We start from the raw sequence: 18,459 nt of genomic DNA, 5'->3' as shown, positions 1-18,459 counted from the left end.
GTACAGATTCCCATTGTTACAGGGGATGTGTAAGGGGGGATTCTTTTGTGCCCACAACCTGACTCTGTGTACCCCGAGCAGGTATGCAAAAGTTGGTGGAGATTGGTTCAGCCATTTTCGATCCTATAATTATCAGACTTCCATACACACAGAAAATTGTCTTATTTCATACAATAGGATAGGATGAGAATTTCAAGAATTATTTTTACATTTTGTGCTGCCAATGACAACATAGTGTCGCGCTACTTTGAGGTCACTATCCTCATCCCACATTGTCAAATGTTCATAGTTCTTTTTATTCCATCTCACTGTGATTTCGGTGTGTATAAGTGTGATACAGACAGATGGAGCTTTTGGTAAATGAGAGCAGATCAAAGAATGCACGACAATCCATCCAATCCATCGGGACCATACTCTGTACAGAGCATCGGTGCTGCCGAAGCAGTCTCCCAGACTCTTGGGGACAATCCTGATTGGGTCGCCTCTCCGACAGATAATCAAAAATACCCTACTTCCACTAATATAATACTTGGTTGTTGTATCGTACACACCAATAAAATCGAGAGTCCAAGTCTGCATGTAAATAGCCTAAGTACCAGTCCATAATACATAATGGCTGTTTTTTATTTTAATTATTTGAAAATTGTTGCTACACACACCAGTCAGCATTTATATTCCACCCGTGTCTGCGGGAGGTCGACAATAATCGATGTCACAAAGGTAGTCGGGGCTATCAGCACAGGCTTTTGCTCATGAAATATTCAACAGGGAAGTGGATGGGTTAGTGTTGGCATCGTGTGGTGTGGAACTTTTTTTTGTGCACTCTCAGCCCAGCTGCTTTCGTTATTGGCCATTAACTGGGTAATAACACCAGCTGCAATTAAAACTTCTTCACAGTCATTACTTGTAACTGATTAAAGGTCTTACGGGTTGATCTGCCAATTCTTAGCCGCCATTTGGTCTAGCATTACTTCATTGTAAACAAGCAAGATGACCCGTAATTAGCCACTGGATCTAGTGTGACCCAAAGGCTTTGTTTCATCGCCCAACGTTATGAAATGATGAATTTTAAAAATCAACTTGTACGATTTTTTTTTTTCTCATCAAATATAGTGGTTTCATTTGTTCTTTCTCTGCAGATATTCTTCCTTGCAGATTCAACATTGTGGATGCTTTTCTAGTTCCTGTGAAAAATGCACAGGACTTACTCGAGGGTGCAACCAGAAATTTTCTCAAGGGTAGGGGCATATCCCACGATGTTTGTAAAGTAGCAGCAATCACTGTGAATTAAAAGGAGTGTGGGGTATCATGTGTAGTTGTAGAAATAGCTTTGGCTGTACTTTGACGTCGTCGGGGTAGACCTGGGTATCCATGCCAACCACTCCCCCTCCTCTTTGCACCACTGCGATTAGTCATGAGGTTGGCAGGATAGCTCGTAAGGTGTCGCATTCACCTTTGAGCTGTCTTGCTGGGTTTGAATCCTGACCCAGCTATAAACTGTAACACTTGTGTTTCACAGGCAGGGGTGATGCATCATTGAGTATGCTGTTCTCCAGAGGGATGTTAGGCTAGGCGTCCGCTCTACTTAACAAAGCTGATGAACTTTAAATCTCATGGTGTTTTTTTTCAAGAGTATTGTGTCCCAGTATCCGATCCAAATTTTAAATTACTTCCCCAACATATAGTGCCATAGAACAGTCTCCACCTGTCCAGCAGAGTTTGCTCTCAGCGAATGACATTCATGACTGCTTCTGAGTACGTATCCTGATGGTCGGTGAATGGTATATGCACACGCTTGCCCTTGACTTACTCATTAAAAAAAAAAAACGTGCGTATTATATATGTAGAAATAACGTCTCCTTCTCGCTAACCTCTTCTGGTCTTCTTATGATCCAATTGGTTCATCTGATCCCATGCTCGTGAGAGTAAACATCTCTCTGGCTATCGCCAAAGAGAGCTGCATCAATACTGGAGAGACTGCCAGTTCACTCAGGCTGAATGACAGGGACTGCAAGCTGCCCTCTTATTTTTGGACTGGTCTTCCATTTCTGCCTCTCTTGATATTAATACCGCCTCAGAATTCTAACCAGACTTGGTGGTGTAACGGTTTGGACATCCACTCTTGAGTCTGGGAGGTGGGCTGTTCAAATCCGACCTTGGTCGAGTCATACCAAATGCTTTAAAAAGGGACATGCTGCTTCCTTGCTTGATGCTTCGTATTTAAAAACGATTGAGTACAGGCAAACAACTATAAATTATCAGTACCAGCACAGATGTTGATGGGCCTCATGGCCTTCTGCGTTTAAAATTCCTGGTAAAGGAACATTATATTTAATTCCTGCTTCTCACTCATGCACAGATTTATTCCATCTTATTTGCAGTAATCATACACATCCTATCACCTCTAGTATGCTGAATGCTGGGGTGAGGTGGTTACCTTCAAACAACTTGCCTTGTCTTCTTGGAAGGCAAATCTGACTGAAGGCAACCTCAGAACACTCCTCAACATCCTCAACAAGTGTGTGTCCACTCTCAGGAGAGTCAGAAAACATCTGACCGATCTCAATATTGGATTTTAAAACTTGCCTCTTTCCTCAAAATCCTAGTCGTGCTTCGTTAAGTCTATTTCGGGATTATCCCCCCTCCATCCCTTCCCTCACTTCAAATGGCAGCAGAGTCGACTCTGCTCATGAAAAAGTGGAATGTCTCAAATCTGTTCGCTTCCAAATCCCACGTACCCTCCCGTTCACCTACCCCCCTCGTACACCCACCCGACCACCTCACATACGCAACACACTTTTCTTTTTTTTCTGAAAACACTCGACTCCGATTCTATAACAGGCCTGGGTGGTATCAATAAACATGTCATATAAATATGCTCTACTGCTCTTGCACACCCTATTTCTGCTCTGCTCACCATATAATTTGCTTTCAGTCATTTTATATCGATTTAGAAATCAGCCAACATCACTGCAAGTCATAAATATGGTCCAAAAACATATCTTCTTCACTAAAGGCTTCCATCCATCCATCCATCCATTGGGACCATACTCTGTGCAGAGCATTGGTGCTGCCAAAGCTGTCTCCTAGGCAATTGGGCACAATCCTAGATGGGTCACCACTCTGGTACTCATTTTGCCAACCTCAGAAGGATGACAGGCTGAGTCAACCCCACCTGGTATTAATTCAACAGCCAAGTGGAATTTGATCTCAGTACCCGAGGATCCCAAGCCCTCCACCTGAACCATTAAGCCAACACCAGGCATACTAAAGGCTTGCAGTTATTAAACTTGCACTAAAGACTTGCAAATAGTCCAAAAACACATCCAAAGTTGCCCTCCCCCCTGTTCATCTGCAATCTGTTCCCTCCATATTTCCACAGGGCACTCAAGGTCCACCAGCAACCCCCTTCTGGTTAAACTACCAAATTCAAGAATCCCTGCTCACGTTCATTCTTTAATTCCTCTTTTTCCCCACTTTTGGAACAAATTCCCACACTCTCTTCAACCCCACTCTTCCCTCCAGGTCTTCAAAATAGCTGTTCACCACCTTCTCTCATCTTCCCCCATCCAAAACCATGATATTTTATACCCCCGTTAATCCACCCCAAACGCATCTCCTTTAAGTTCCCTGCTTTCCTTCCCGAAAGTCCTTGTAGTGTCAATGTTATTTACTCCGTGTACCCCACCCCACCCCTCTCCTTTCCACAGATCTCCTCATGTGTCTATTCCCCACTGTTTTGTGCTTCCCTCTCTCATCCCTCTTGTCCATCGAGCCGTGGATTTGGTCTATCTCCCCTTTGAACTGGCGCCCCTGCCTCACAACTTGCATTTCTTGATGCCGTGGAAGCAAAGGCCCTCAAAATCCTCGGGATCTCCTGCTACGAGATGAGTCACTTTCACATTTCAGACAGGTTGCTAGCCAATCTGTCTCCTGCCATCTCATTTCTGGTCTTGTACCCTCTGACCTTTCTTCTGCGGGGTGTGTGGTGGTCTGCCATTAACCCATTTCTGGTTAAACTCCCGAAATGCTGGCTATTGCTCTCCTCTGCTCATTCTTTCCCCTTTTCTCTCACTTGTGGAACTAACTTCCTTCGTCTATTCGATCTCATTCTTCCCTTGAGTGCTTCACGATTGCTGTTCAACACAATCTCAGGTCATCCCCCATCCACACTCATGTTCTTTTTACCCTCATCAACCCTCTGCAAGCCCACTCCTTCCTTTAGAGATTATTGTTTTTTTCCCCCCACTTTTCTTCGCCATTTTTTTTCGTTTTTGTTTCATTTGTGTTTCATCTTCAGTAGTTCTCTTCTTGCTGTTTTATGAGCTTGTATCCAGCTTATTTACCCCATGTGTCATCCATCCATTCCATTTGACCTAATGCTTCTTCATGCCGGACATGCCCATTTCTTCCTCGAAACGTCCCTCAATTTTTGTCCTTCTACCCTGCTGTTAGTGCGATTCCCTCCTTTCCACATTATTCTTCTTCTTCTGTTATGTTCTAGTCCAGACTGTGCTCTCGCTCTTCCACAAATGTCTACTTTGTATACAATGTTTTTTTTTAAATATGATACCGAAACCTGTTGCAAAAACCTGTTATCATTTCACCAATATAACCAGCCTGTTCAGAAATTTGAGAATATTTGTAGTAAATTGTGTCGATAAAGGAAAAGCCAAACCTATTGGGATCAGGTTATAAAATAAAGTGTCACAAAACCATTTGGATGAAAAATAATGTCCAAACAGGGAGTTATGCTCATGCAGTATATCTGCTGTGTGTATGAAGTTAAGCCTGCACCTGACGTCAGTTGTAATGTATGTTGATGAGATAATATGGTCTTGATTAAAATGAAGACGTTAAACCTGAGGAATCATTTCATTAATTGCTAATGCCGGTGGTGTGATACGTCCAAAGGACGTGTGGGAGATATGACGAGCAATGTGCAGCGTGAGCAAACTTTAATCACAGGACACCTGCTTATAATCTCCTGCCCATGTTCCCCAGGTATCTCAGCTTACTTCTTTCATTTCTCTGCCTCCCATTGTCAGCTTGCTCTTTCCCTGCTGATCAGACCAAACGTCCATGCCCCGTGTGCTGAGTTTATACTTGGGTGCTTCGGGAGATCTTCATAGAACGTTTCATCAACTGAAATTTGACAGGAATTGTGTAGCAGTGGTGAGGCCTCATGACTGTAGGTGTCATCAGTTGATGTGTTCATATCAGCAAAAACTTTTTGCTGGTTTTATGAACTTCTTGTGGTGAAAGTTTTGTGGAGATGGGGAAAGTGATATCCATAAAATAATTATTACATTTGGGGATTTTAGTATGAATCAATGAAAGTATTGTTGAAGAAAATCATCAAACCGATCATCATCATCTTCATCATCAACAGCCTGTTTTCAGTCCACTGCAGGATGAAGGCCTCCCTGCGTTTGTCCTTTGGGATATTTGCATGCTCACCACACTTGTCAAGCACAGGTTGATGAGACATTCTGGACAGGAATTTATAATTTGACCAGACTTGGTGGCATAATATGCCTGGTGTTGGCTTAATGGTTAAGGGTGGTGGGCTTGGGATCCCAGGATCCTGAGTTCAAATCCTGCTTGGCTGTTGAATTAATACCAGGTGGGGTTGATTCAGCCTGTCATCCTTCTTATGTAGCAAAATGAGTACCAGCTTGCTGGTATCCTGTGTTGGAGTGGTGACCTCTCCAGGATTGCACCCAATAGGCCAGGAGACTGTTTGGGCAGCACCAACACTCTGTATGGAGTATGATCCAAATGGAGGGATTGGTGGCATAATGGTTGGAGCATCTGTTCTGAGCTTGAACCCCTCCTGAATCATCTGAAACGAGTTTAATACATATTATGTGTTGCTTCCTTTCTTTGCAACAATAGGTTGGCAACCATTGCACAGGTTTGGCTTACTGTATCATGGAGAATCTTACAATGGCTTTATTGGTGCTATATAATTGCTGTGGAGTGTGGACTATGTTTACTCGTGTTATTATTATTATAATGATGGATTACAATAATCATTTTTATTATTATCATCATCTTGGGGTATGACATCCTTTAGTTTTTGTATCTAAAGCCGGCTGTCCTATTTGCATTTTGACTGTGGATCTTTAATACCCCACGTTGTCGTTTTATAATAGTTGGGCTTTGTTTGCCAGCACGCTGGTCTTTGCATATCCTCTGATAAGGCCGAATATCCATATAATCGGAACTATATGCAGCAGTCCAAAGTGTTTGGCTATCGATATGCAGCAGAGCCATGGTGGGCCAAATGGTTTCATCCAGTGTCTCCGTTTCCTTTTATTTCCCCAAAAGGCGTCATGCATAAAAATAATTAAAAGCTATTCATTCACTGGTTGGTTCTTAACCTCGTCACTTATCTGCATCTCCTTTCAGCAACCACTAACTCCAATTATTTAAACTAAACTGAAACAAACCATTATTTCTGATCAAACGACCGAACATTGCTTTGAAAATGTTACTGCAAGTTAATGATTGTTGTTAGGTTTGTCTTGTTAAACTTGTCAACTCATGTGGAAGTATTGGCCACATCATTGAGTATTCAGGGTGTAAATGCAGTAAACAGACTGGAGCCTGATCTGCCCTCTGTACTACCTGGAAAATAAATATTTATTTGAACAAGACTGTAGAACGATATACTTGAAGTACTTGATAGTTAAGCTAAGTTGTAAGTGAGCGGTGAAGGTTAAAGAAGCAAAATAAACCGCTAACTACCATCTCTTTAATGGAGCTGAATGTTGCACAATATTTCCTTCTTTGGTTCATTCAGTTTGTGCCTGGATTTTGCATTTATTGTCTTCCCAGGTCTGCAATCTTTTGGGTTGAACGAGATGTTCGACTTTGGGCATGTCAGGTAAAAACTCTCACACCCTCCTCCTCTCCTCTTCATCATCCTCATCATACTCCTCATCCTCATCATGATCATCATCATCTTTTTATCATTCTTCATTGTTCTTTTTCTTCTGTTGCATTATTTCATTTGCTCAATGTTTGACTTTCATTGTACGGTATATTTGACATTTGCGATTTTATGTTTCTTCTTCCCTTTATTTTTCTCTTTCAACCTTAATCAATATTAGCCATTAATATACATCTGAGCAGGCAGGAGAGGTAGTGTCAGATTTAATTCCGAGCCCGACTACTGTGATGGTCTCCAGGCAGGGAGTTAAATAATAATATGCATTTATGAGTATGCCCTCCCTCGCATGGGTCTAAAGCTGACTGTTTCATCCATTCACTTTTGCTCGTGGACATGAACAAGAGGTCATTATCATCTGCACCTTGGCAAAATTCCAAATTCCTGCCAGAATGTGCGTCATTGACACAGCTATGTCTCAGTATTGATGCAACCAGTGGGCCAAATTCAGAACTAAATATGCATTCACCCCTCTGCTTCCTTGGAGAGCTCCTCTTCACCCATTCATCTTTCACACACCTGATAGGAAAGATCAAGAATGATTTCAGGTGATTATCATTAATTGATCCACTTTATTGAACATAACATTCACTTTTGATAAGACAGATGTCCTTTCCTCGCTACTTCAGAAAAAAACACATTATGAACAATCCCACCCCTTATATATCTTCCCCCCTCTGGGAGAAGTACAGACCTTTAAGCTCTTAGACCTCACCATTATCCCAGGAAGATCACCTTTTGAAGCTTCCTGTTTCTGCAGCACAAGGCATATCCCCGCTGTCCAAGTTATTTCTTGGCATACCTCAAATTCTGCTTTCAGAAAAGGTATGATGAAGTATTCTCTTTGGTGGGCATGACAAAAAAGGTTTTATGTGCGCAGAATCCATTTCAAATGGTCTCTTAAAGTTACTGTGTCACATCTTGTTCTCCTGGGTGTAATGAAAGGTTAGAATTCACTCACTGATAGTGTGCATTAAGCAGTTTGAGGGACATGGCCTAGTGAACAATTCCCTAGGTCTTTACAGCTGTCCTACGTTGTTCAGCTCTGACAGATCACATGCTTGCATCCACAAGTCCACTCTTCATCAACCTCCGCCTCCCCATCCACCCCCCCCCGACACCCCACCCACTCCGCTATCCCACTTCTATCCCACCTATTTTATATCTTACCATGTGCATTCTGTCCCACTCTTTTTATACTCCTTTTGGGTCGAGTCATAATCTCATGTTAGGCCATCCTCTCTACCTTCTCAACATCGTTTCTGCTCTCATTTAAATATTCTTCATCTTTACATCACATTTACCTGTGATGAACACCTCATTCCATAGTTAGTTGGTTAAACTTTCATACTCTCTTATTTAATTAGCTCTTTCAGTCACCTCAACGTTTGTATATTTGATGTGAATAACTTTAATTCGAAATATATTTATTCTTTCATGTATTTCTATATTTTGGAGCCATCTACTTATTTTGCACGTATTTTTTATAAACCTTTGTGCATATGTGCCAGGTATTCAAAATGTTATTCGAACAGCAACTCGCACCAATCCAAGAAATGCTGATTTTATATATATATATGTTGTTACTACTATGGGTACTGAGTGTATTATGTGGGGGATGCATAACAACCATGAATGCCAATCAGTTAACCATGCGTTCCAGTGTCCACCGTCTAATTTTCTGTTTAACTAGAGGTCACTTGGCCTTCTGACTGGGGAATGTGCCCTCGGCGTTGCACCAATCTTATCTTGATTAGATCTTAAGTAATGCATCCGAGCATTTACCGCTGGTGCATGCCGACTATAACAGGTTAATTCGTTTAGGAGTTAGAATCCCCCAGTCTATCTAAGTTCAGGCAATGCTGGATCAATGGAAGGAAATGACAATCACAGACAGGTTAAAACATCAACAAGGAATTTATTATGAAGAAAAATAAATAAACTGAAGGACTTTTTATTTCCTTGTTGATTAAATGGATGAATTCAAATCAAATGTTCATTCAACAAAATGATATCAAAGAAAGAAAGAATTCAACAAGCATTTGTAGAAAAATGGACAAGGAGCAAATGCTTATCACTATGCCTTACTTAACAATTAAACACAAGACACGGGTACCCAGCAGACCATTCAGGGGAGAAGAAATCCGGTCTCGGCTTACCAAGGCAGACGTCATCGTGTGTCTATTAAAATAACCCAAAACGTGTGAGCGTGGCTTGGACTACCTCCCCAAATGAGCTCTCTACAGCTTGGCTCGTTTCCGCTGCCAGCGCTCTGCCTCGCTGTGCACCCACCTGCAAAGAGGCTCGAACACCGATCGATATCACATTGTCACACCCAGGAACCAGGAACACCAAGAGCCAGGTACGTTCAAGAGCCAGGTATGCCAAGAGCCAGGTACCGAGCAGAACCAGCAGGACCAGTCCAACTGTCACCAACTGCTGTTGCTGCTGTCCCCAACCATCAGGAGCTGTCAGGAGCTGGCACCAACCATCAGGAGCTGTCACCAACCATCAAGAGATGTCACAAACCATCAGTTGCTGTCAGGAGCTGTCACCAACTGTCCACAAGGCAGTCCTGCTGTCCTTTTATAGGCGACCAGTGTGGGCAGAGCCTCAAGCAGACTTCAGCCAAATCCAGCTCACCTATTGGCACATCGCTGCACGTGACCTCCAACCATCCATTCTCGCGGTCATTCTCTCCTGACCATCGATCGAGATGCAACTCCAAATTAACACAGGCCTTGCTTATGATGCCATGTTCAGGTGTTGTACGAACAGCAGAAAGCAGCCATTTGCTGGAACAACCGAGCGAAAACATGAAGTGCTCACAAAACATCAACGGGCAATTATCACTTCTTTGTTCAGCCAGATACGAATAAGAGCCAGTTAGCATCCATAGAGCTTCAGAACGGGGTGTTGATATTGATGGAAGAAGGTGAGTGTCAAACGTTGATTAAAAAAGGAGGTGGGTGTCGAACGTCAATGGAAAAAGGTGGATGTCTGAGGTAAATGATCCGAGACCAGAGCCATGTTTGATCAGCAGAATGAACTGTCCAGGAAAAGCTTGCGGTGTGATTAATGACTAAAATCTTCTGTAAGTCCAATGTGAAATTGATAACCAAAAATAAAATGTTTAAATAAATAGTGTATTTCCAAGCCAATGTATCTTGATAGAAAGGGAATAGAACGAGTATCCGTTGGGCTATCCCCTCTTCCTGTGCAGGCTGGAGTTCCTCAAGGTAGCGTTCTGGGCCCTGTTCTTTTTCTGGTTTTCATCAATGATCTCTCGGACTCTCTGGAAAATCCTCTATTTCTCTTTGCCGACGACTCCACCCTCTGCCGTACCATCTGTCATCCCTCAGACCGGCAAGCAGCAGCTTCTTCGCTCACTGCAGATCTGGATAAAATCACAAACTGGTCCAACACGTGGAACATGTCTTTCAATCCAGACAAATCTCACACTCTCACTATGTCTCTTCGAAAGGACCGTTTACAAACCCCCCCATCCACTTTCTCAACAATCCTCTGGAAGAAGTCTTTTCTTTCAAGCTTCTAGGTCTCACTATCTGCCATGACCTTTCCTGGGAAAGTCACATTTCCAACCTCGCCTCAAAAGCCAGTCGCCGACTGGGAATCCTCCGTCGTGCTAAGTCCTTCCTCGGCCCTCTTGAGCTCCTGACCACTTACAAAGCTTTTGTCCGCAGCCTGATGGAGTACTGCTCTCCACTCTGGGCTGGTGCTCCTGCCTCCCACCTTTCTCGGCTTAACGCTGTCGAAACCAGGGCATTTAAGATCATCGGCATCTCCCGCAATGAAGCTGAGTCTTTGGGCCTCTCACTCAATCACCGCAGGTTGGTCGGTGGTCTTTCTGTCTTCTACCGACTCCTCTCCAGCCTTGCCCCCCCTGCTGTCTCTGCGATTTGTCCCCACCACATTTCCACAGGGCGCTCAAGGTCCGCCAACAACCCCCTTCTGGTAAAACTACCAAAATCACGAATCACTGCTCATCTTCACTCTTTCATTCCTCTTTTTTCCCGCCTTTGGAATAAACTTCCTCACTCTATTCTTTCCCATTCTTCCCTCCAGGCTTTCAAAACAGCTGTTCACCACCACCTCTTATCTTCCCCCATCCAAATCCTCGATCTTTTCTACCCCCGATAATCCACCCAAGCCCACTTCCTTCATTTCTCCTGCTTTCCTTCCTGAAAGTCCCTGAAATGTCCATCTTCTCTTCGCCATGTTCCCCGTCCCATCCCCATCCCTCGCCCTTCCACAGTTCACCTAATGTGTCTGTTCCCCACTGTTTTGTCCCTTCCACTCCCGCCCCTCTTGTCTCATGCCTCCTTGCTGTGAGTTGTGTGTTTGCTCTTATACGAGCCTCGACCAAGGTATACAAAAAAAAAAAAAACGGCTATCTGTCGCTTGCGCAAACGGTGAATATCGTTCGTGCAGAAATGAAAACTGACGTAAAATCAGGCCAAAAAAAAAATGTTGCATTGGCGTAACGGGTCACTGAAAAATAGGGTAGGTCGGTCGGGATCTTTTTTTTTTTTTTTTTTTTTTTTCCTAATAAATCCCTCCCAAAATCTCCCCCGGCTCGAGTACCACCCTTTTTGTCGGCGGGTTCTGTCCGAAACACTTCCGGGTTTTTGCGATCGCGATCGCAATCAACAAGATACTTGAAAACGATAGCAAAACAACAAAATAGCAATAAAATAGGGTCGGCAAAATTTTTCGATAGCAAAAAAACAAAAAAAAAAAACGTAGGGTCGGCGGAATTTTTAGGGTCGGGCGGGTTACGCCAATGCAACATTTTTTTTTTTTTGGCCTCATATGTCATGAACGTGTCATAAAGAGGAAAAGGTTATCCAATAGGAAATAAAGGGAACATGTTCTATACCCTTCTCCAACACATCAAAGAGTTAGAATCCCACCAGACAAGGGGATGGGTCTACTCTGAATATGCATTTCTGGAAATAACTGTCTGAGGACCTGGAGGTTGTGTGCATTACTCGGATCCAATCTCAGATATTTGGGACCATACTCTGTACAGAGCATCGGTGCTGACAAAGTAGTCTCCTAGGGTATTGGGAACAATCTGACCTCTGGACAGGTCACCACTCCAACACAAGATATTACAAATGGCTCAATCATCACAGAAGATGGAACTCATTTTGCCAACCTCAGAAGGATAACAGGCTGAGTCAACCCCACCTGGTATTAATTAAACAGAGAAGCACGATTTGAACTCAGGCCCCGGGATCCCAAGCCCATCACCCTAACCATTAAGCCAACACCAGGCATACTCACTGACCGAATGACTGATATTACAGTTTGGTACCTTCCGAGTGATGTACAAAGCTGAAATTTTGCGAGCCAATCAACATCGAAGCCGATACACCAGGAAAAATCACAGAACCATCAGAAAGTGTTCTTGAACGCAGATTCATGGTGCGGATCATGGTTGACATCATGCACATCACCGCCTGTGATAAAATAACCGCGAGCACAATGGCAGACACAGGCGTAGCCCCGTAATAAATAACCACATGTACAATATCGGCCCCGCGCGCACTGTACGGGGCATGCATTGCACATCTCTTCATTCAGGTCTGCGCATGTGGTTACAGTAACGTCTTACCATCGGTCTTCGCTCACCACAATGGCCACAAATGTCTCCTGTGGACGGCAGGCATCCTCCTGCACCTCCGCCTCAATACAGCTGCTACCTGGCAGAGGCATGCTGCACGGCCCGAATCGCTAGGACCGCATGGCGTACGGACAAAGCAAGCACATTGATCAGCGCTAACCACGGGTCACCGGGGGAGTCCGGGCAGGCATGCGGGGCCGACGCGACCCTCGGCCGGTCGCCGGGGCATGGCCCAGGAGTTCGGTGCAAGGTGATTCATATCACGTGGTTCGGAGCGAGACGATTTCACAGCTCAGCTATGGCTAGCCAGATGTACAGTGAGGCCGCTTCCGGCCATGGCGGACGGGCCGTGCGGTGGCCGGGGCTCAATCAGGGCACTCCATTCGGGTGATGACACATCACTTCGGGGTGGCGCCCCACCCTGCACCGCAGGGTCTATAAAGGATGGGTCGCGAGGCCGTCTGCGTTCCTGCTCGTCCTGCTGTTCTCTCGACCCCGCCTTCTCTGCCCACTCGCCTGCTGACTCCGGTCTTCTTCACCGACTCACCTGCTGACTCCGCCCTTCTTCACCGACTCGCCTGCTGACTCCGCCCTTCTTCACCGACTCACCTGCTGACTCCGTCCTTCACCGACTCGCCTGCTGACTCCGCCCTTCTTCACGGATTCGACTGCTGACTCCACCCTTCTTCACCGCCTTGTCGCTGACTCCACCCACCCACTTGGTCCTGTCTGCCACTCCGTCCACTCGCTCTCGACTCCGCCCACCCACTCGCCACTGGTTCCACCCAAAGTCCCTCCTTCACACCTGACGGTTGCACCAGCTCTCAGGGAGGGCTCCAGCGGAGCATCCCCCCAGAACGTACTGGGTGGCGCGGTCGATCAATCGTGCAAGGTATTGCGAGACTGTTAGCCTCATCTCCTCTCCTTTTTCTTCTCATTAACTCTTCTTCACCGGTGTGTGTGTGTGTGTGTGTGTGTGTGTGTGTGTGTGTGTGTGTGTGTGTGTGTGTGTGTGTGTGTGTGTGTGACATGGCACCTGTCTTCACTTAAGCGAAGATTGCAGAAGATATATCGGGATAACTCTGCTCTGTCTGCTTTTGTAAGTTGCTTCTTTTATTATCGCACCTCACAGTTCTTGCTTTCTCTACTCACACACAACAATAAACTACATTCACTGTGCCACATATTTTTCCTCGCCTGCCTGTAATAAATCCTTTGTAGAAATGTTCCCAGCTCATTTTTTTCTTTTCTTTCATTGATCCAGCATGGTCCGTATCCTAGCCTCGCCGGGACTTTATTCCCAATGATCCGTTCCTTGTCGCCAGTATGTCCTTGGCAGTGTCACTCGGCTGCATCTGATCCGGTAAGGTGATCCGGTTCGGGCAAGGCGTACCGAGAGCATGTCCCCCAGTAATTAGGTCACGTGATTACTTTTTAGGTAACCAGATAAACTGTAGACGGAGGACCCTAAGTCACGTGGTTGAGTTATTGGTGTTCACGGTCGGTTAGCGACCCACCGCGTCACGGAGTTATCCGTGTGCGATGGCCTGTGATTCCCGGTAGTCTGGTGGGAACCCGAGATAGCTTCCCTCCCTAGTGGTCTTCTCACCCAGACCCCCAGCCCACAACAGTTTGGTGTCAGGAGTGGGATGAAGCCTGAAAATATTGGTCTGGAATGGGATTCAAACTTGGGGTGTGCTTGGCACACCCCGGCAATTAAGAGCAGGTTAGGATACAAATTTTATTTAATTATTGCATGGACCATGGCGGACCTAGACGAGCTGGTTCAGGTGGGTTTTGAAACAACAATGTTGGAGGACTCCATGGCCCAGGATGACAGCTTTGAGGGAGATCATTCCCTGCAGCCACACCCAGCGGTACCGGGGCAACCACGACTACAACAATGCTTGGGGACCCCCACCATCAAATTTCCTTCACGGAGGACAAAGCGATCCCCATGGGATCCATTCCCGATTATAGCAGATCGACTTCACCAAAGCCACTGGACACGAACCAGTTTATGGAAATAATGAATCAAATGATGGAACGGATGGAACTGGGACGAAACCAACTGAGGGATGAAATGAGAAGTGATATGTAAGCAGGACAAAACCAACAGAGGAATGATATGCAAACAATATAGGCAGAGCTGGAAAAGGTAAAGGGCGAGATGCAAAACATGGACCGGAATTTTACAAATGAGATCAGGACAGTACGTGAGGAGATGACCAGGTTGAAGGAGAATGTGGAAGGTGTTTGTACCACGATGAGGAAGGGTAAGGTAGAAGTGATGAATGGGGAAATGGCGGTTAAGAGAGAAATATATAAACTAAGAAAAGGGATGACGGGGATCACGAGTTAGTTGGAGGGACGTTGAGAGTAGAGCATTGGTGTGAGTGGAAAAATGATGAGTGAATGCGGGTCAGCGGGCCCGATTGTAAATGGAGTGAATGTGGAATGCATGATGCGAATGAATGATTAGGGGGCGGAGTAAATCCCACCCAAGGGAACCCGGGGTTAGTGTTATATTAGTTAGCGGGATAGTCAAATTAACAAAGGGATATCGTTTTGTGCTTGGTGTTGAAAGAAGGCATGAAACATTTTGCGAGGTGCAGGAGGCGATTATCCGGCTGGGAGCGTGGCTTATGAAATGTGAGTATCAAGTAGAGGGCACCCTGGGCACCGAAGTAGTCGGCCAGAGTAGGCTGTGGGTCCAAAGGACTGAGGATTCAGAGTATGTACTGGGCAGGGTACCCAGGGAAAAGGGACGTGGAGCACCAAAATGCCATGTGGGCATCGAGGGGGAAATGCCAGTGCCAGGGCATTCCTCACGTTTGTGAGGAGTCGGTCGGCTCGAAGACAGCCTCAGCAACCCGGGGGTGCTGAAGAATGAGTTCGGCAGGTGGGAAGACCTGCCGGTGGAGCCACGCTGCCCAGCCACAAAATTGTGCAAGAGCACGGAGGAAAATTTGCGGGCCAGACCCAAATTAATGATGGTCACCAATACAGGCGACAGGAATCGTGGTTGCTAGAACCGATAGTTTAAAAGAGACAGGCATATTTAAAAACCCTGGGGATAGTTTAAAGATTATTAAGTGATAGGATAGATAGAATGTGTACCCCTTCACACCATCCATCCCTTCACTGGTTGTAGGCCGCTGAACTCATCATGGAAATGCTGAGGCTTGTGGGAGTTATTCTGAGGCTGCATTGGACCTCTGGACAGGTTTGCTGGGCTCTTTTTCAATCCTCTTTGAAGGGATCTTCGAGATTGCGAATAGACAGTTAGAACAGGTTCGCGGAACAGACGATAAGAGGGTAAGGGACACATTAAAAAAAAACAATAATGAAAAATTTGTTTTTTTTCTAAATCTAATTTCTTTGTTATAACCTAACGGGGGTGGGTATGGACAATGACAGGCATAGTCTGGTGGGAATCCGAGATAGCTTCCCTCCCGAGTGGTCTTCTCACCCAGCCCCACGTCCAGCAACAATATGTATATACTGTATATGTATATACTGTATATATATATATATATATATATATATATATATATATATATATATATATATATATATATATATATGTGCATTGTCTGTCATGTGATGTGTTGTCACTGGACTACAGTACTCCCTCAGACTTTTGTGAAATTGTATGAAAACTCTGGGCTGCACCTTCCTCTCCCGGGTGTGTCGTATGGGTATTTTGAAAATTTTTGAAAAAAATTGATATTTTTTCAAATTGAAATCTTCAACTTAACTTGCTTATAAAAATATATTATCACGAATATTACAAATATATTTCCAAAATAAGTGTTTCGTTTCTGCTAGGTAGTAAATCGCCAAAAACACAGCAACTCACGTACTTATCCTCCGTTAAAACAAGCCGCTCTCTCGAATGACGTGTGGTGAGGTGTTTTGACTATATATATATATATATATATATATATATATATATATATATATATATATATATATATATATATATATATATATATATATATATATATTTATATATATATATATATATATATATATATATATATATGTTTGTATATATGTATATTTGTATATGTATATGTATAAAAAGGATATAAATATCTATATACAACTATAAATATCTAGAATATGAAAGGTGCGGTGAAGGGTGAAAGGAAGAAATGTGAAAGGTGTGGCAATATACAAGCAACTTACAAAAGCAGACACAGAGCAGAGTTATCCCGATATAATTATTGTACAATCTTAACTTAAACGAGCACAGGTACCATGACACACACACACACACACACACACACACACACACACACACACACACACACACACACACACACACACACACACACACACACACACACACACACACACACAGAAAAAAGGAGAGGAGATGAGGATAACGGTCTCTCAATACCTTGCATGATTGCCTGATCGTGCCACCAATACGTTTTGGGGGGATGCTCCACTGGGTGAGACCTCCCTGACAGCTGATGCGTCACCTCTTGCTTCGTGGCACTTCGTGCAGCTAGCGACGGTCCAGAGAATGAGACGCGATCGTCCAGCGTGAAGGGAGGGACTTAGGTGGAGTCAGAAGCCAATGGGTGGAGAGATGACGAGGCGGTGAAGAAGGCAGAGTTAGCAGACAAATTGGTAAAGAAGGGCGGAGCCAGCAGGCGAATGGGTAGGTTGTCGATCCCCAGCCAGACAGAACGAGCCGACAGGAATGAAGAAAGGAACGATGACTCAGGAACGACACTTGAACGACGACGACTCTGGAACGACACACCAGGAACGACGAGCAGGAACGATGACGTCTCTTGAACGATGACTACTCTTCTCCAACCGCCCCGCGACCCGTCCTTTTATAGATCCGGTGGTGCGTGGCATGGGCGATGACCCGAAGCAATGTGTTGTCACCCGAATCGGGCACTCTGGTCGGGCCCCGGCCAGCACACGGGGCGGCCGCCATTACCGGAAATGGCTCCACTTCACTTCTGGCCGGATTGTTCCAAGTTGCGGAATTGTCTCGCTCCGAGCACCGTGACATGAATTGCCTTGCACCGCACTCCATGCCATGCCCCGGTGACCCGCGGTTGGCTCTGGTCAATGCGCAGACCCGACCAAAGATGTGTGTTATTCGTGTTTTGTTCTGCACGCTGATAAAGTATCAAGGCCGCGCGCGAGTCCGCCATTAAGCACGTGGCCAGCGCGCGGTTCCACCCGCCATCGTGCATCGTTTTCGCGGTTATCAAAGGCGGTGGGATACACGGTGCCAGCCCTGATCTGTGTCAGAGAATTGAGGGAAAGGATTGGATATAATTATGTATGTTGGGTTGAGTTGAAGAAGACGATATAACCATTAAATGGAGAAATGAGTGGAAAAAAAAAAGTGTGCACCAAGTGTGTACTGAAAGTTGCCAGCATTTAGGGTGTGCCATTTCTTCCATCTCCTCGGCATGTGTTCCATGCAGCGTGGGCGTCGTGTTTGATGCGCTTTCCATCCATTGGTTGGAAATTACCGCTGCGCGCGAGTTTGTCAGGTTGTGATTTCTGCAGAGGGGTGTCCGGCGTAATGCCTGCTTGGCCTTCGCTGAGGACCCATCTCACAGCGAATGGTGCACGTGGCTGGGATTTACCTCAGGAATAAGAGTAGCAGAGTAGAAAAAAGAATAGGAATGGAATGCAGAGATTTAATCAGACCTAGCTATGAAGTTTACACAACGCACTGTCCCGTTGTCCCACTGGACAAAAGGAAGGAACTATCTGAAAGTACATTAATGAAATAACTGTCGAGGGATCGCTGTATGATGGTTGCTATTGCTTTGGAGGGATGCGCTTCCCAGAACCACAACAATATATA

At 45.0% G+C, this 18,459-nt stretch overlaps 1 protein-coding gene across 5 annotated transcripts in view; it reads left to right on the top strand.

The window, feature by feature from the left end:
- LOC147012792 (potassium channel subfamily T member 2-like) overlaps positions 1-18,459 on the top strand; it is a 316,478-nt gene that overhangs the window by 192,016 nt on the left and 106,003 nt on the right. For all 5 annotated transcript variants that reach the window (XM_085853982.1, XM_085853980.1, XM_085853985.1 and 2 more), the window contains one exon: positions 6,844-6,892. In XM_085853982.1, the coding sequence (XP_085710108.1) occupies positions 6,844-6,892 (49 nt within the window). The remainder of the gene's footprint in view (positions 1-6,843; positions 6,893-18,459) is intronic.

This window comes from Eptatretus burgeri, chromosome 14 (assembly GCF_056783735.1).
Source record: "Eptatretus burgeri isolate ZD-2024b chromosome 14, Ebu_testis_v1, whole genome shotgun sequence".
NCBI lineage: Eukaryota > Metazoa > Chordata > Myxini > Myxiniformes > Myxinidae > Eptatretus > Eptatretus burgeri.
Note: the sequence above shows the minus strand (reverse complement) of the source record. Positions and strands in the feature narration are given on the sequence as shown.